The sequence below is a fragment of the Pteronotus mesoamericanus genome, unplaced genomic scaffold (assembly GCF_021234165.1).
Source record: "Pteronotus mesoamericanus isolate MK-2021 breed Mesoamerican mustached bat unplaced genomic scaffold, CSHL_Meso_final contig_33, whole genome shotgun sequence".
Taxonomy (NCBI): domain Eukaryota; kingdom Metazoa; phylum Chordata; class Mammalia; order Chiroptera; family Mormoopidae; genus Pteronotus; species Pteronotus mesoamericanus.
In genome coordinates, this window is record NW_026555135.1 from 3,061,064 (window position 1) to 3,078,415 (window position 17,352).

Consider the following 17,352-nt stretch of genomic DNA (forward strand, 5'->3'; position numbering starts at 1 on the left):
TGTCCAAGGCGCTGCTCAGGAAGTTAAGAGGCCTGGGGTCTGGAGCCACTTCCTCTGCGGAGGCCTTGGTATCTCTGGGCCTTGGAGTTCTTGTCCACAAAGGGGGCCAGAGGCCCTGGACCCCTGCTGAGCCCAGCCCCAGCCTTCCACCCCTGCTTTCCAAGATGGTAGCCCCAGGCAGGAGTTCCCTGTTCTCCCCGGCTGGTCTCAGCTCCTGCTAGGCTTTGTCTTTCCGGAGGACTCTGCCCCCAAAGCCACGCAGAGTTAGTGGCCAAGCTCTGAGGGCCAGCCTGGCACAGAGGCTCAAACTTTAACTCCCCGTACCGCCCGTCTTAGCCACTGGATGCAGGGGACCCAGGCCTTGTCCCCTGCCCCCACTTACCAGTTGAATTCATCGTAGTCATTGTGGACTTCCCACCAGAAGTAGAGCCAGGTAAGTGTGAGGCCGAAGGTGATGGTGAGGAGCAGGAACCAGAGGCGTTCCCACTGGAGAAGCAGAGAAGGAAAGGGGTCAAGTGGGGTCGGGGTTGGGCCAGCAGACCACCCACCTGAATGTGCCCCTCTTCTCCCTCTCTGTAGCCAAACCTGTCAGACAGGGATTAGCGCCCTCTTCACACTGGTAGGGACCTCAGGCTCAGAGAGAAGTGACCTTTCAACATCAGAGACTAAAGGCACAAGGTGGTGGGAACTAGGAGAATGGGAGGGGTCCCCCCAGAGCCGGGCCCTTTCTGCTGCAGCCTGAGGCCTTTCCAGCCTCCCCCAGTCTCCCCATTCTGCCAGTGGCCCCAGGAGCAAAGGCCACTGAGCCTTCCCACTGGCATGATGCTCTGCTGCCTGTGAACAGAGGTCACATCCTGCCTCTCCTTCCCTCCTCACACAGGCCTGCAAAGCAGGTACTGTTCTACCTTGCCTCCAGTCTGTGCTAATGGTATAAAACTGAGGCCCACAGAGGCAAAGCAACTTGCCTAAGTCACACAGCAAGTTTGTGAAGGATTAAAGACAACCCCCACCCCCAACACACACACATACGCGCACACTATGGACTTGAGGAAAACCAGGCACTGGCCCCTCAAGGCCGGGCCAGGCCACCCCGTCTCCTATGGGGGTGGAAGTGGGGAGGGTGGGGGCTGCTGACCCACCACGGCGGCTTCCCGAAGGGCCGGCTCAGAGGTCTGCAGACACTTCCGCCGGGCCCTCAGGTTTATCCCTGCTTTCATCCGTCCCCTTATCTCAGAAGCACAACAAGCTTGGACATCCTGCGCTCTGGGAAACTGCTGAGATCATCAGAACAAACGAAGAGCCCTTGAGGGGAAGCCAGTGCAGGAGGGAACCGAGACCACCCTCCCCTGGCGGGCTGGAGGGCTGGCGACAGCCAGGCCGCCTCTCACTTGGCACTGCCCGGGAGGCCCCTTGTGGGCGCCCTGCCCCTCACCTCCACCGCACAGGCCAGCCAGCCCTCGGGCGACAGTTCTAATCCCAATTTGCCTTCTTGATGGTTCCTTACTGCTTAGCCAAGTGGGGGTGTCCTCTGGGATGCTCCCCACCCCCCTCCAGTTTCGTATCCCCTACCAGTTCCCTTGCTCTAGAAGGGCCACCCCCTGGGTTTGGTCACCTAACATTTCCATTAACCTTTCAAGTCAGCTCAGATGTCACCTTTCTCTGAAGCCCTCCTGAACTTTGCCCCTGTCACCATGCTGTCTCCTTGGTGCTCCCACAGCATCAGTGTTCCTGTCTTTAAACTCGCACTCTATACACTGTGATCAGCTTATGTGACAGTGTCTCCCAGACGACAACCCCATGTCCCCTTGGTTTCTGCAAGGACAGGGGCTGAGCCTGCCTCCACTCCCGCAGTGTTTATGACTGGAAGAAGGGGAGGGAGAGTTCACTTGCTGCCCAGGATACTTCCGTCCTACGCTGCCAAGAGGCACCACTGTGGAGCAGTTACGTGTAGTGTCTGAAGCCAGGCTCCTAGTCCACGCGCTGTGCCTCAGTTTCCCCTCTGTGAAATAAGGACAGTAATAGTGCTGATCATGGGGCTGATGTGAGAATTAGATGAGATAATACAAGTCAAGTGCTCAGAACTCGCAAGCAGTCCGTGTTCTCTCAGCGCATCTGTAAGTATGTTCTGCCTCTCCCCAGGGTGAGGAAAGGCCCGCAAACCCTGATGAGTCATGACTAGAGCACTTCTGCAGACCCAGCCCTGGACGGGAGGGCTGGTGCTTAAGTGCCAAAGCAGCCTCCTCCACTCAGTTACATGCGGAGCCAGGCGCCTTGCTTAGCCCCGCTTTGTACGTAAACAGAGATGTGAAGATAACACCACCCTGAAGAAAACATCTTTCCAGCAGGCGGAAGGGGTGGCTTCTCAGAGAGTAGGCCACTGGTGTCTGCCCCACCCAGACGCTGAATGGCAGGAGCCGCAGTTCCAGGCCCAGCGAGGCCCTGCCTTGTTCAGGAATGGAGGAACCCTGGCTAGGACTGGGCAAGCCACGTGCGCTCCTGGAGCACTGGAAGCCTGGCAGCCACCGGCTAGAGAACAGCTGGGACTGTCTGGGGGAGCAGAGAAGGGCCCAGGTTCAGTCCTGCCTTTGGCGGCCGGGCCCTGACTCCAGAGGGGCTGGCGCACACTGACAGATGCGAGCCATACCCGCACCCTACCTGGTCCAGCATCTCCCCTCCCCCAAATCTTTTGAAGAATCCCTCTTGCTACCTCCAATTTTATTTGCACACAAATAAGAATTCATTTGCACCCATTTCCTGCAGCGTGCAGCTGGCGGTCCAATTTAAACATCTGGGTCTCCCAAGACTGATCCACCTTTGGTGACGTCATGCTCCAGCCTGAGGGCTCGCCTGCATTCCCAGCCCCCACCTCTGCCCCTACCTGCCCTTCACACGCCACACACCGGGTCACCCACAGTCCCTCAAACAGGCTCTTTCAAGCCCCCTGCCTTTGCACGAGCCATGCCCCCCACCGCCCCGCCGTCTAGTCCACGAGCAGAGCCTCCTCCTCCCGGAGGCCTTCCCTGTCCCTGTGGGGGGCCTCCCATCTCCTCAGCGGTCCCCTTGCCCTTGCACCCACGCACACTCCAGCACACCCCCCGCAGTTCTATAACGTCTATGTGTTGGTCTCCTTGCTATACTGTCAGAGCCTTGAAAATCCAAGTGGTCCTCATATTTCCAGGGTGGGTGGGAACTTAAAAAAGATGTGATAATGAAACAGAAGGTAAGGAAGCACCCTTTCTCCTACCCCTGAATGAGCATGTCCACCCAGGAGAGAGTTCACCGGGGGTTACCATGCCACCCCCTGCCCCCAGAGGAGCCTTCGTCTTCTGTGGACCCCGAGCTGGCAGTGGTGACTGGCCATCTGCCCAGAGATCACTCTACCGCAGCAGGACAAGGCCACTGGGCCTCTGACTGGGAGACAAGGTTCTAAGAGGGTCCTGGGTGAGGGCTGAGCCGTGGCCTATGGTGGGTTCTGTCCCAGGCAAGCAGCCTACAGGTTGATAGGTGGTGGGACCTGGGGGCTGGCTGCAGGGACAGGGATAGGACCACAGGTGTTGGGAGGGTCCAAGGCAGACAGGGGTCTTATACATTAAGGGTCACTGTCCTCACTTGGCTAGATCCTGAGAGTGGGGCTGGGAGGACAGGGTAGGAATCAGGGGCTGCCCGACCCTGCCCCACCCCTGGGAACCGGCCAGGGCGACAAGATTGGAGCTGACAGGTGGGAGAGGCAGCCGGGGCACAGCAGGGGTAGAAGCAGGGCCTAAGGAACAGGAACTAGGAACCCCAGGGCTAGGCATGAGCTGGAGCTGGGGCCACCTAGGGATAACTGTCCTGGGAGCCGGAAGCCAGATGCCCCTTGGCCACCGGGAGCCTGGAGGTGGGGGTGAAGAGGCTCCAACACAGTGGGGAGGGTCATTCTAAGAACAATCAGAGGAAAAAACTGAATGGCAGGGGCTGGAAGAAGGGGGAGGGGAAGGCAGGGAACTAGTAGGAGGAAGTGGGGGTTGGGGAGCAGCTCCACTGACAAAGAGGCTCCAAATGGCACTAACTGTCCTTCTCAGGACCCTACAGAGAGGCCTGAGCTGCTCCTCACGTTGCCAACCTGCTCCGAGGGGATGAGGAGACGTGGTGGCTAAGAAGCCAGAGGTGGCACGGTGGATCCTCTGGGCCTCACTCTCCTCTCAGCCTGTGCAGTGCTGGGGGCGGGGGGTTACTTATTTATGGGTCTGTATCCCCATCGAAGAGCAAATGAAGACACTGAACCTCACAGAAGCAGCACCACGTACGGAGGCTGAGCAAGTTGTGGACTCCAACACTAAAGAGTGGCTCTTATGTCATGGTTACCATCAGTGTGTGTGTTTGTTATGACAATTTTCCAGCAGATGCCAGTCTAGAGTTCAGGGGAAGGGACGCTTTTGCTAATTTGCTCAAAGGCTCAATGTGGATGAGTGGAGGTGACTCAGACGTCGAGCAACATACCCAAGGTCACCATTGGGGGAGGAGTAGCGGTGGGATTGAAGCTGGTACCCTAGAAGGAGGCGGCCATCTGCAGGCTCCCCGGGAGCCAGCCCAGCACCTCTCTCCCGAAACCACCCTCCCTTGCCCTCTAGGGCCAGGGTGGCTACCCCAAACCCCGCTCAGTCACTGGGATTCCTCTCTCCTCTCTTTGCTGCCCCTTCCCCTGCCCCACCCGACCTCATTCTCCTTGGGGAAGCCCTCCCATTGCTCCTGCCTCTGAAGACCTCCTTTCCCCCATCCCTTCTGCGCAGACTCTTGGCGGCCACCAATTTGACCCTCAACCACATTCTGAATTATGGAGATGGAAATGGCCCGAGCTCGAGAGGCAGACAAACCTGGCTCTGTCACCTGGACAACTTATTCAGCCCCTGAGTCTCAGTTTTCTCACTCTAAAATGGGAGTAATAACCCCTTCCCCGGAGGGCTGATGTTAAATGAGGTGATGTACGTCAAGTGGCACACAGTGGGCGCTTAATAAGAATCAGTTCACAGGGCTGGGGACTCCTTCAAGGCAGGGGTGTTTAATATGTCTCTGTGTGCCCTGGGCCCACATCCTGTGGGGCACAAGGTAGTACTCAGATATGGTGCAGATAAATGTGTGAAGGGAGCTGTCATGCAAGGAGGCTTCAGAGGCAAGACCATCATCCAAGCCCAGACACACCCTTAGGCTGAGCTCGGGGGCTCCATGGAACCAAGGGAGGGAGCTCCTGTGACCCAGCCTCCTTCCTTTCAGAGCCTCAGCTGCCTGGGAGCAGGACGAAGGCCAGGCCGTCCCTGAGCGGACAGGTGCAGCAGGCACCAGGAGGAGGCTGAGAGCGGCTGGGGAAGGGCTGGGCCCCGGCTGTGACACAACCCCAGAGGCTACAGGCATCCCGCCCGGCACCCCCAGCCTCATCTCCTCCCATTCTTGTCCCCACCCTCCAGGAAGATGAGACCCTCCATCCTCTCAGGGGACCATGGTGCCAACTCCCCCAAACCCCCGCCCCTCCTAGCTGTCTCATGCTGATTGTCACGTCTTCATCTCTGTCCCGCCCACCCCAGAGCATTCTGAATTCAGAGGAAAACAGTGGCAAGAGCTTATTAGCAGCAGGGCTCACATAATCACAGAGCGTGGCTGAAGCCACAAACCCTGGCCCTGCACAGGAAGCACGGGCACAGGACCTGCTGCTGCTGTGGCGCCCCAGACCACGACCTCAGGCGAGGGTGCACACAGACACCACTCCTGCAGCCGAGGATGCTGCCGGCCTCCCCTGGATCCTCAGACCGGACCTGGGGCCAGAACTCTGTGTCAGGGCCACACCTGAGCAGGAGCCACCTCCCTGGCCTGGGCACCGTCACAGACGTCAGACCCACAGAGTCACAAAGCCAAAGCGGCCTTGCTGGACTCCTGTCCCCTGTCAGTCGCCCCGAGCAGAGACTGACTTTAAGGTGTCCAGGGCAGAAGCGTGCCCTGTCTCTGCTCCCACAGCTCCAGGGATGGGTATGCTGTCTCCGGACGCTGCCTGGTCACCTCTCTGGACCAAAAGTTCTTCCTTCTAAGGCTCCAGCCAGATAGAGGCAGGCTGCATTTGGGGGCCCAACAACACTGGGTTTGAATTCCAGACCAGCTATGTACTGAATGTGTGACCTTGGAGAAGACATTTGTTTATCTTATCTGAGTGCCCAGCTTCCTGCTCTGTAAAATGGGGACAGTAGGGTTGGCATGCTGCACAGACCGGCAGGACCTGCCAATTGTCTGGTGACCGGAGGGCAGTTGGAGTTATTTCCCTTCCCTCCATCCCTCCCTGAGATGCAGCTGATGCAGCTGAATCTGCCTGCAGCTGGCTGGTTCTCTGGTAGCATACAGAACAAGTCCCCCAAAGGGCAAGAAATACTGGGGTCAAACGACCAGTATTTCTGGTCATTAGGGACTATAATCAAGAGCCGGTCCTTCTATTTACTAGCCATGTGGCTGTGGGCCAATCAGTCAGGACATCAAACCTCAGCTTCCTCTGTTCACGGGAATGACATCACCCCTACCTCACGGGAGGGCTGCCAGGCCCAAACAAGATTACAGATGTAAGCTGTAAGTCGCCAAATCCAAGATCATTCCTGTAATTATCATTTCGTGTCTGACAGCCCTTTAATTACGTGAAGTCAGTGATCAAGTCTTCCCCTGCCCCCTGCTCTAAACCAAATATTTCTGGCTGCTGAGGGTAGCCAGCAGATTGCCCACCTCCAGCCCGGGGTGGGTGCCACGGTCAGTGGACGCAGAGGTCAGGTGGGGCTCTGCAGGCTGCAGGCCTGGGAGCTGACACAGACAGAGGAAGAAGACCCTGGCGTGGCAGCTTCCCCATCTGGTCTCATAGCTCTGCATCGTTGGCTCTGGGGGACAGAGCCCTATATGAGTCCTTCACAGAGCTGAGAGTGGAGGCAGACTCCTAAGGGCTCTCTACTTGCCCATCTCATCTCATCCTCTCCAAGCTCTGCAAAGCAGGCAGAATAGCTGGAGAGAACCAGGGCTCAGAGAGGGGAAGTGACTTGCCCAAAATCACAAAGGGCAAACATGATGGTGGAGCCACAATTCACACCCAGGCCTGGCTGCCCCAAGTCCCAACTGTCCCAAAGCAACAAGGAGCACAGCATGTCATTTTCCTTGTCTGATTGAGGAGACAGACTTAGGAGGCAGGACCTTGCCTGAGGGCACCCAGCAAGTCACAGGCAGTGCCAGGTCAGGACCCCTGCGATTTCAGACTTAGAAAAGATTTCAGACATCACCTTGTCTTCTCTTGTCTTGCTCGTTAAGGTCCAATTAATAAATGAAAAAACCGAGACCCAGAGCAGGGAAATAAGCACGAATAAGGACTTGTACAGGGTAAATGGGTATAGAGATGACAAGGAATCCAACAAATGGTGTTGGACATCTATTTGGTAAAAAAAAGTATAACTAGACCCCTACCTCACGCCCTACACCAAACTAAATTCTAGCATATCTCTCCCATGTCCTTGCCACCACTCTCTTCCAATCATTCTACACACTTGTGCAGGCACTGGAATACAAATCAGGCCTGGACTCCACGCTGAGCAACTCACACAGGCAACGGGCGACCAGGCAACGCCAGTCCTAGGAGAGAGCATGGCGAACAGGGTAAACCGGGCTGCTTCGGAGCACACTGCCGGGGGCGGGGGGAAGGTGTGGGGGGCTTCCAGGAGGAGGAGAAGCGTACAACAAAGCTGGAGAAATGGGCTTTCTAGGATGCCAAAGTTAGGGAGCCTTGATTCAGGCAGAGGGAGGGAGTGGAAGGTGCAAAAGCACAGAGCCAGGCAGGCTTTGTTTGGAGGGAAATGGCTTCTTTTCTCATGGGCTTATAAAAGCTTTCTCTATGCAAGAGTATTACCCTTCATATATAGTGTATATATTTTATTCTATCATTTGACTTAAGTTTTGTTATTGAATTTTTTGGATAAAAATTTAAGTTTTTAGGCAGTCAAATCTATCTCTTTTCCTCTATAGGTTTTGCCTTTGGTATCCTGTTTAAGGAAGGTGGCCCAAGATTATATATCTAACTTATACTTTACACTGGTAAGTTCCTGGCTTCATTGTTTATACTGAAAGCTGTAACCCATCTCTCTATACCCATCTATCTACAGCTCCATATGGATGTCCACATGTGTGGAGAGAGGTTTGAAAGCCTTATCGCTAAAGAATTAAGACTAGAATTTTTTACTTTACATCTTCCCATATTGTTTGAATTTTTTCAACAAATGTGTGCTTCCTAAATAGAACAAAAATACATTTTAATCCATCTGGGATTTATTTTGGTTTGAGGTAAGAGGCAGGGATCTAATTTTACTTCCACCAAACGGATGCTTCGGCTGTCCCTATACCATTTGTGATATCTGCAATAACTCCCAGGTTCGTTTAGCACACAGCACAGTCTCAGACGTGTGGGGACTGTTTCTAGGTTGTCTGGTCTGCCCTGAGGCAGCCCCCTTTCTGTGTGCTGGCTCTGCCTGGCACGGCCCCTTCCACGTGGCTGGGCTCTGGCCCCCGAGCCACCTTTGTGGTCCTGGCTCTGCTTTAAGGTTCGAGTCCAGCTACGCCCTCAGCATCGCACAGCACCACACTCGAGAGAGAGATGGAGGGGTGCCTCCCCATCCAGTCTGCCCACCTGCAGGCCAGATTTGGGCACCAACTTCCTTCAGTCACCAGCCTGTTTCGCCCTGACCAAGTTACAAATGGGGGGACTGATGTGCAGAAGAAGAAAAAAAGAAGCCTAGGAAATGTCAGCTGGGAAGGGTGCAGGGTGCTCCTGGAAGGGGAAGATGGGCAGGCCCTGGCAGGATTATTCTGGCCCTGACACAGGAGATTTGGGGGAGGGGCGGCCTAGGGAGGGTTGAGATACAGGACAGCATTAGGGCCTAGCAGGCAATGGGATTAGAATCCCCACCCCCAGCCCGCTCCTGACAGCCTAAGAGGCTGGATTTATTTTTCTGGGCTCCAGAAAGCAGGGCAATTAGGCCTCTGCCTGCCCTTCTCCTGCTGGGGGGCACTCAGGGCCGCTCAGTAAGCAGGAGAATGGAACCAGGCCCAGTCTGGAGCACCCAGGTTCTCCCTCCCATCTGGTGGGTTGCATTGATCCAGGAGGGGACGCGAGCAGAAGAGCTGGGGGCCCTTAAGGATTATCTGGGAGCCCCTGAGAAGGCCCTGCCACAGGGCGGTGGGGTGGCCGCAACCCCTGCTGATCCCCATCATCATCCTGCCCCATCCGCACTCGCTAAGCAGCCACTCAAAGTGGTCAGCAGTGTCATGAGCAAGGCTTAGCCGCTGCCCCAGGAGCAGGGCATGGCCACGCCAGGCATCCTCAGCCACATGCAGGGAAGAGCTAGGTAGGGTGTGGGGCTTCCCCGAAAGGCCAGAAACAGCATGGCTTTATTGAGGAGATAAATCCTCAGCTCCCTGTGCTGCCACAAGCCGGGCTCTGTCAGACTATCCTCTCGCCCGTGGGCACAATATCATCATCTCCCATTTTCTTATCCTCTTAGCAGCCCTGTAAGGTTTAAGGTATAACATGAGGTCTTATCTTCCCCGTTTTAGACGTGGTAAAACTGAAACATAGAGGGTGCCTCTCTGACCTGCTGTGCGCCTTTTCCCCAAAGCCCCAAAGAAGGGAACAGCCATCCCTTTGCAAGTGTGTAGGCAGGACACGTTTCCCCAGGGTCGGAGCGGTGGTCTCTCTGGCACAGGACAGGAGGCACACTGGTATCCCTTATCTAACTGGACCCCTGGGGCATGGATTTGTATCTGTATCTAACCCACAAGCAAGCTGAAGCCCAGAGAGGTCTGGCCTCACCTCAAGTCACACACTAGGTCACTGGAGGAGGCAGGGAAGAGTTCAGATTGCATGCAGTTCCCTTGGCCAGGAATGCCCACCCAGGTGCTTCTGGTTGACTACAATTACATCTTGACCCAAAGGCTGCTTCATCCAGGGAGCCCACCTTGATTCCCAAATGAGACCCACATTTCCCTGCTGCACATCCATCCCTGTCATAGGTCCACACTGTGTTGCTAGAACAGGGAGGTGGGGCGCCAGCTTGGAATCACCCTGCACACTGGCAGAGACCAACCATAGTGGCCTGGGAGGTCTCAAGGCTGCGTGAGCACCTTTCCCCGCCAGCGCCAGCGCCAGCCCCAGCCCCAGCCAGGGGCAGGGAGACGCAGCATACCACTGCACTCTGCAGACCACCCCCACGCCCGTGAGCTCAGGGGGGTCCTGCCTCGCCACACGGTTAGCCTAGCCACTGGCAGGATGGCAGTGCGCTGCATTCCCTCACTGGCTTCCTCACTCGCTCTTTATTGCAGGGCTTAGTCATCCCTCCAGCCTTTGCCCAGGTCCTTGTCTGAGCCAGACCCTTTCCTGAAAACACTTAAGAGTCTATCCCTGGCCGGGTAGCCCAGTTGGTGGTGCGTCATCCCAATGCAGGTTCAATTCCCAGTCATGGCACATACAAGAAGAAACCAATGAATGTATAAATGGGTGGAACGACAAGTAAATGTTTCCCTTCCCCTTCTCCTCCCTCTCTAAAATCAATAAATAAAATAAATTTTTAAAAAACCACTCAGAATCTAGCTGGAGACGCAGAAAGTCGCAATCCACATGGGCAGCCCAAGCCGGAGGTGCTGTGAGAGCCCAGAGGGGAAGATCTGACTCATTTTTGGTTGGGGAAGGGGGGACGGCTCAGGGAAATTGACATTTTCCATAAGCCAACCTTGAGAGGCAGAGACAAAGAGAATTCCAGGCAGCGGATGGCCTGCGCCACCGCAGGGTGCGGTGAAAGGGCGAGGTGATGCTGGGATGGCTGCAGTGGCGCGTGGGGGTGTGTGGGGGGGCGGTGCTGGTGGATTTCCCCACAGCGGGTATCTTACTGCTCCCATCCTGGGAGGTAGGCAATCGGGGGAGCAGAGTTTTATTTTGTCTGTGTTCCACCCACCCCCACTGCACTATTCCTGAACTCCACTGAGGCCACTCTCCCTGTCACTTACCCCTGGGCACGGCAGGGTGGCCGCATCCAACCAGGCTGGAAATCACAGGGTGACAGGAAGCACCATGAGAGACTCTCAACCTCTTCCACAGCCAGTCTGTTGAAGAGCACCCTCCCCTCCTCACCCAAAGCCCGGAGCCTCGCTGGGGCTCAGCTGCTTTCAGTTCCCAAGCACAGGACCCTGCACGCACAGCTCCCTGCCCGGAGCACTTTCCCCCTCTGGCATGAGGGTGTTAACTCTCTCCGACAGCAGCTGCGGCAGCTTCCCTGCCGGGGTGTCCTGGCCTCAGCAGTGATCACCTGGTGGTCTGGGTGTGTCAGCTCTTGTTTGTCTGCTCCCCTGCCTGCCTAGGAGCCCTTCAAGGAAGGGGGACCAGGTCTGATATACCTGTGACCTCTGGGCCAACAGCAGGGATCATGAAAGGCTTGCTGATTGACTAAGTAACCAGTGCCTCCTAGACAAGGCTGGTGTGGAACTGGGGAGAGGGCGCCCACAGGGGCAACGCAGGTTGTGCCTTCAACATCTCGGCTCGCATAAAGCACTTACTCTTCCTGGAGCTCCATTCGTAACATGGAAGGGGTCAAACAAGCTCAAAACAGCCTTTTAAAGGCAAGCTCATTCTTGCCGTGCATGAGAATTGACCGGCCCTATCTCCTTCAGTGTGCTGGGCTGGGAAGTTCTTCCAGGCAACTGACCTATATCCCTCTTGCTACAGAAAAGCTGGTTTTGGCACTGCGCTGCCTCCCACAGCAGCACAGCCTTCAGGGGGTCTGAGGGGCCGGCCTGAGGACTGCCTTCTGTCCTACCAAGGCCTTAATTGGCAGCACGAGAGTAATGAGTCACACACAACAACCAATTAATTACCCCCGGTTATAAAAAGCGTTGCTTCCCCTTCCTAGATGTCGAGGGAGCCGGCCTCCTCCTGCCAGACTCCTCCACTCCCTGGGCTGAGGGCAGAAGAACAGGTCATTTCACCTCTCCAGTCCTCAGTTCCCTGTTTCCTTATGTGTCAAGTGTGGGTCCTGGGGGAAGGGGACAGAGTGAGCAAAGGCTTGAGGCAGGAAGGAAGGAGGCCAGCTCGGACAGATGGCGAGGAGGGGCACCTTCTCAAGGTCTCTGCCTGCCCTCCGTCCTCCGCCCTCCCCAGGACCCTCCCCAGGGCTGCAGGGCCAGGTCCCAGCCCGGGAGACACAGAGCGCCCCTAGTGTGCCCTGGGACACTCCCCCTCTTGTCCCAAACGCTTCTTGTCCACTGCTTTCTCCTCCATCAGACAACTTCCCAAGTCCTCCCCGCCTTTCCTTTCTTCTCTGTCTTGCAAGCCCTCCTGACAAAAACACTCAGGCTCAAAACACATGACTCCTCTGCTGGCCTCCCTCTTTCTGAGGCACAGATCTGTCCCGGACTCCAGGTGTGACAGGGCTTCAGCCTTGAATTCTCTCTCCATGAAGGGGCATAACAATGAAACATGCCCACAGGTGTGTTACCTCAGCTAACAGGGCAATGCATGTAAGCCATATGCTCCCTGAATACAACAGGTACTCAATAAATGTTAACCGCTACTCTCACACGTCATCTCCCAGCCTGCTGGGAGGGAACTGCTTCTGTGACTCACCACCCCTCTGTCACCTCACTTCACAGAAGGGGCCCAGAGGGGCCAGCTTCACAGAAGAACTTGACCCCAGGCTTCTCTGAGTTGAGAGACGCAGGGGGTGCTCCACAAGAGGACCTGAGGGGAGGCAGTGCCTGGGCAGGGGCAGTGCAGGGGGTCCCTAAAGGAGGACAGGAAGGCGGGATGAGGAGAGGCACAGGCCCCAAGTTGGACCCCACCCTCTGCCGAGGCCCCTCCTCCACCCCAGCCCTAGCGGCTCTCCGTTCCCCACCTAACTGCTCCCAGAGCTCACTGGGGGGCCTCAATTTGTTCAGCAAAATGTATGGAGCACCTTCTTTGCACCAGCCCTGACTCTGAGACACCAGATGGCTGTTCCCTTCACTGTGTCAGGCCAGAGAGCCCAGCACCCTATCACCATCCTCACCCAGCTGTCTCCGAGGGAGAGGGAGAGAAAAAAGAGAGGAGAGAGAGTGCGAAAAAGGGTGAGCATGCTGAGGCTGGAGCCCAGGAAGTGGGAGGGGAAGCAGGCGGGGAGTGAGTGACAGGGAAGGCGGAGGATGCTCATCTTTCGCTGGGAGTCTCAGGGTCACCTGAGGTGAGCCCAGCCCTCTCTGCAGAGGCCACCCCCTAGAGCTGCTGCAAAACCCGGTCCCCTCTCCCAGCAAAGCCAGCTTGTGACTTCCTGAGGTCCTTCCTGCTTTTACCCCCTACCTGGGACCCAGACCTTAGCATTTGCAGAGCCTGTGCCCGCGCGGGCTCCCAGTCAGTTCAAAACCAGCCTCAGCCCACCACTTCCTCCACTCCGGGCCCTGTGCTGGCCACAGCCAGGACCCATCACTTCCTGGCTCCACAGCTGGTGACTGGCAGGCCCTGGGCCCACCGAAGCTGTGAGTGTCCTGGGAGATACACCTTCCTCCAGGGTCTACTCCAACAGCCAAGGGGCTTCTGCCTTGGAAGCTCAGCCGTTCTTCTCCCCCTTCCTTAGCTTCAGCTGTTTCCGTACCTCACCAAGAGCTTTTGGACCTACACTGCCTGGGACCAGATCTGGGTGCTATGCTTTACTGGCGGTGTGACCTGGTCCCCATCACAGACAACCAGATTCTGTTTCCCACTGTAGAATGTTGGCCATGACACCCGGCTCACAGGTGTGCGTCAGTGCTCAGCACAGTGGAGGGTGCAAGACGCACGGGGTGCAGGCTGACTGCTGCCCTGCTGCCTGCCGCTCCTGACACAGGGAGGCCCTGCTGCCTGGCCCCAGTCTCTGCAGAGAATGGAGCTCAGAGCAAAGCAAAACGGCCAAGGAATTCCAAAGTCTTTACCCAGCCCCCCTTCCGCTTCAGAGATGGAGAGGCCGAGGCATGTGACTCAGGAATGACTGGTCTTAGTGACTAGTCATAGCTAGCACTGTGCTGGTCGCTTCATGTCGTTATTGCATGCCATCCACCCAGCAGCTCCTTGAGAGGCACGTGTGCTATTTCACAGGTGAGAAAGCTCAAAGTCAAGTACATACTGTGGACAGAAAAGGGGCATTGTGATAAATCTAACTGAAAGTAACCTCACAGGGCGATCTGATCATAAATTCCTATCTGGGCAGGACACGGTGAGTAGTCACACCCCAGGCCTATAACTGAAGGTTGTCTTAAACAAGCCCTGTCCATCGTTTCTGTGCAGCTCTGCTGACACTTTTGCAGCACCTCTTTTTCAGATGCCTGGGATGCAGAACTAACCTTGAGGGGGCACATAATCTTGTTGACTATCCTGCAGTCACGCCCCACCTTGCTTTCTCCCACTTTCATGTAGTCTTTCCTCCTGAATCCAAACACATAAAAGGAACTGCAAAACTGTCATTCTCCAGAGCACTTGAGACCTCGCTTCCCAGCATTGTCATCAGATTGGCTCAATTAAAATCATATTAAAATTCTCTACAGGTTTGGACGTTTCTTATGTCAACAGTACAACTAGAAGTGGCACAATTTTGATCTTGAGGTCCGCCTGACTCCGGAATCACAGGCTATACTACTGTGGGGGAGACCCTGTGCCCACATAAGATGGAAAGGCTGTCCCAGACAGGGCCTGGGGCAGAGGGACCAGGGCTGCCGTCCCAGCCGTGCAGGGACCTGCTCTGTGGCCTTGGACCGGCTCCTTCCTCTCCCTTACCTAAGTTTGGCATGTGGCCTCCTCAGTTCTGGGAGCGGGAACATGGCAAGGAATCAGGCCAGGTGCCTAGGCTCCTGCTTAGTCCAGCACTCTGTCCCTCACTATCACAGGCAGAGAAGGAGATCAAAAAGGGGACAAGCTTCCCCAACCTCCCCATCCAGACAGCCCTGTGACGCCTGCCCTCTGACCTTAGAAGCCATCCCTTCCCTTGGCCACTCTGCCTGCTTTGGGGCAAGCTGCATTTGGAGGCTGGCTTCTTTGTTCAGATGAGAAGGGAAGAGGAAAGTTGTTTTTCAAGCAGCAAAGCTTTTAGATAAACACAGTTTATCTTTCTTTCTCCATTCCCTCTTAAAGGAATTGGGTTCCTTTGGAAAAGAAACTAGATTCAGCGGCTGACAGTGCCCAGGGATGAAGTGCCACTCGGAGTCTGGCCTGGGGAGCTGATACTGAAGGCGGCTTTCTTTATCTGACTGGGCACCTGTTGCCAGCTCTGGCGGGCCTGTGGCTCAGGTGACAGGGCCCTGGTGCCAGGCCATAGCCCTGCCAGCTCCCAGGCTCCAGATGGCCTGGCCCACCTCCTCAGCCTGCCCTCCAGCCGCCCCACCTGCACACCTGCCCATCCAGATCTGCCTGGAAGCTGAGAACTTCTGTTCACCTTGGGGTGATCACTCCTTCCCCCCCCCCCCCAGCACCCCTCCCTGCCCAGGCCCCGGGGCGGCCCAGCCCCCATGTCAGAGGGGTGTTAACATCTGGCTACACCCACGACAGAAGGGCCTTACCCGTCTGGTCAGGCAGATTCAAGAATTACCATGGGCCCATTTTATAGAAGGAAAACTGAAACCCAGAAAGGGCACTGACCAGCCCAAAGCCACATAGCAGAGTGACAGAGTTGGCACCCCCCCCCCAAGACTCTGGTGCCCCTGGGTCCTTGTCACTAGGTCCCAGGGTGGCTCACCGGTGTGGTGTCATCGTGGGAGCGCTGGTAGCGTTTCCAGCGGCAGCCGTAGATGCCCGTGAGGCAGGAGAGGCAGAGCTGGGGCTCATAGTACTGCAGGGGCTGGTGTCTTACCATGCTCGTGCCCACGGCCCTGGTGCCCGGCCCTCAGGAGCCCATGGGGGCCCCAGGCTGGTCCTGCGGGAGAAAGCACAGGGCTGTGAGGCAGGGGAAGGGTGGGAGTCAGCCCGAGACACAGCAAAAGTCTCTACAGCCTAGGCCAGGGCAGGTCGGCCTCTGCACAAACCCCTACAGGGGGTCCCAGGCCCACTTGGAGTCAGAGGCCCACCCCCCAGATTCCCCAGGGCGGTTCCCCGATCTCATCCCTACCCTCGCCCCACCTTCCCCCGAGCCACCCTTCCCGCCACACTGCTGCTTCTTTCTCTGTGTGGGAGGCTCTCCCCTAAAAACCCCGCATGGTTCCCTCCTTCCCCTCCTCTCCTCAGGTCTTTGCTCAAATGTCTGTCTCAACCAGACCTCTCACAAAACTGCAGCTCCCTCCCACCCTCTCTCAGCCATTCTCTGCTTTATTTTCTCCATGATGTTCTCAAACATACTTTACTTATTTTGTTTCTTGTCTGCCCATCCCACTATGATGTCAGTTTCATATAGGCAAGGATTTTGTCTCTGATTCTCTGCTGTATCCCCAGTACCTAGCACAGTGTCTAGCACACAGAACTTCCCAAATAAATATGTTAAAATAAATTCTCATAAAAGCTGCCATGTACAGAGCACTTAAAATACTCCAGGCACTGTGAGGACACTTTATAACCGTTGTTCCATCTCACTATCAAGAGGGGGCAGCTACAGTGTCCTAAATGCATTTGACAATTGAACAAACGGAGGTTCAGAGAGCGAAAAGCGCAGTGCCCGGCCTTGGACACAGGGCTGGGTGCGGGCAATCCGGGAATCTGCTCTGGTGCCGCAGTGTTCATTCCTTCAGGCTCAGGGAGACCCGGCCCGGTGGGGCCATGGGAGGTTGGTAGAACAATGGGCAGTGTCTTGTGGGTTGAGTTGCTGCCACCAGAAGCAATGGCCTCAGCCCTGCTTGGGGCCCTGGAGATACCTGCTGGGGCTCAGAATTGGACACGTTTGGCCAGTGGCCATTGGCTTGGGCACCTCACGCACCCTGATGTCAGGCATCATCTGATCCTCAACACCACTATTACTATTGTCCCATTTTACAGATGAGGAGCCTGGGGCTCAGAGCAGCAAAATGATTTACCCAAGGAGTCAGGACTCAGCTCCTGGTCTATGGGTCTCCAGAATTTGAAGCCACTTGTTCTGTACCAGACCCTGTTCTAGGCTCTGGAGACAATGTGAGCAGGACAGACACAGTGACCCCCGCAGGGCCCTCCAGGACCAGTGAGGGGCAGGAGCAGGCCCTCACTACGCTCTAGGCGCCATTCCAAGTGCCGTCCGTACACTGACACTAACAACAGTCTGTGGGGTAAGTAGTATCATTTTTTTTATGGAGATATAATTCACGCACCACAAAATTCACCCCTTTAAAGTGTACAATTCATTATTTAGCATATTCATTTTTTAAGAT

The 17,352-nt window shown here is 56.0% G+C and overlaps 1 protein-coding gene across 1 annotated transcript in view; it reads right to left on the minus strand.

Annotated features, from left to right (window-relative positions):
• Positions 1-17,352, minus strand: part of GDPD5 (glycerophosphodiester phosphodiesterase domain containing 5) — an 85,039-nt gene that overhangs the window by 24,651 nt on the left and 43,036 nt on the right. The window contains exons 2-3 of the mRNA XM_054576284.1: positions 15,762-15,938; positions 383-486 (exon numbers count right to left, since the gene is read on the minus strand). Of these exons, the coding sequence (XP_054432259.1) occupies positions 383-486; positions 15,762-15,878 (221 nt within the window). The 5' untranslated portion in view covers positions 15,879-15,938. The remainder of the gene's footprint in view (positions 1-382; positions 487-15,761; positions 15,939-17,352) is intronic.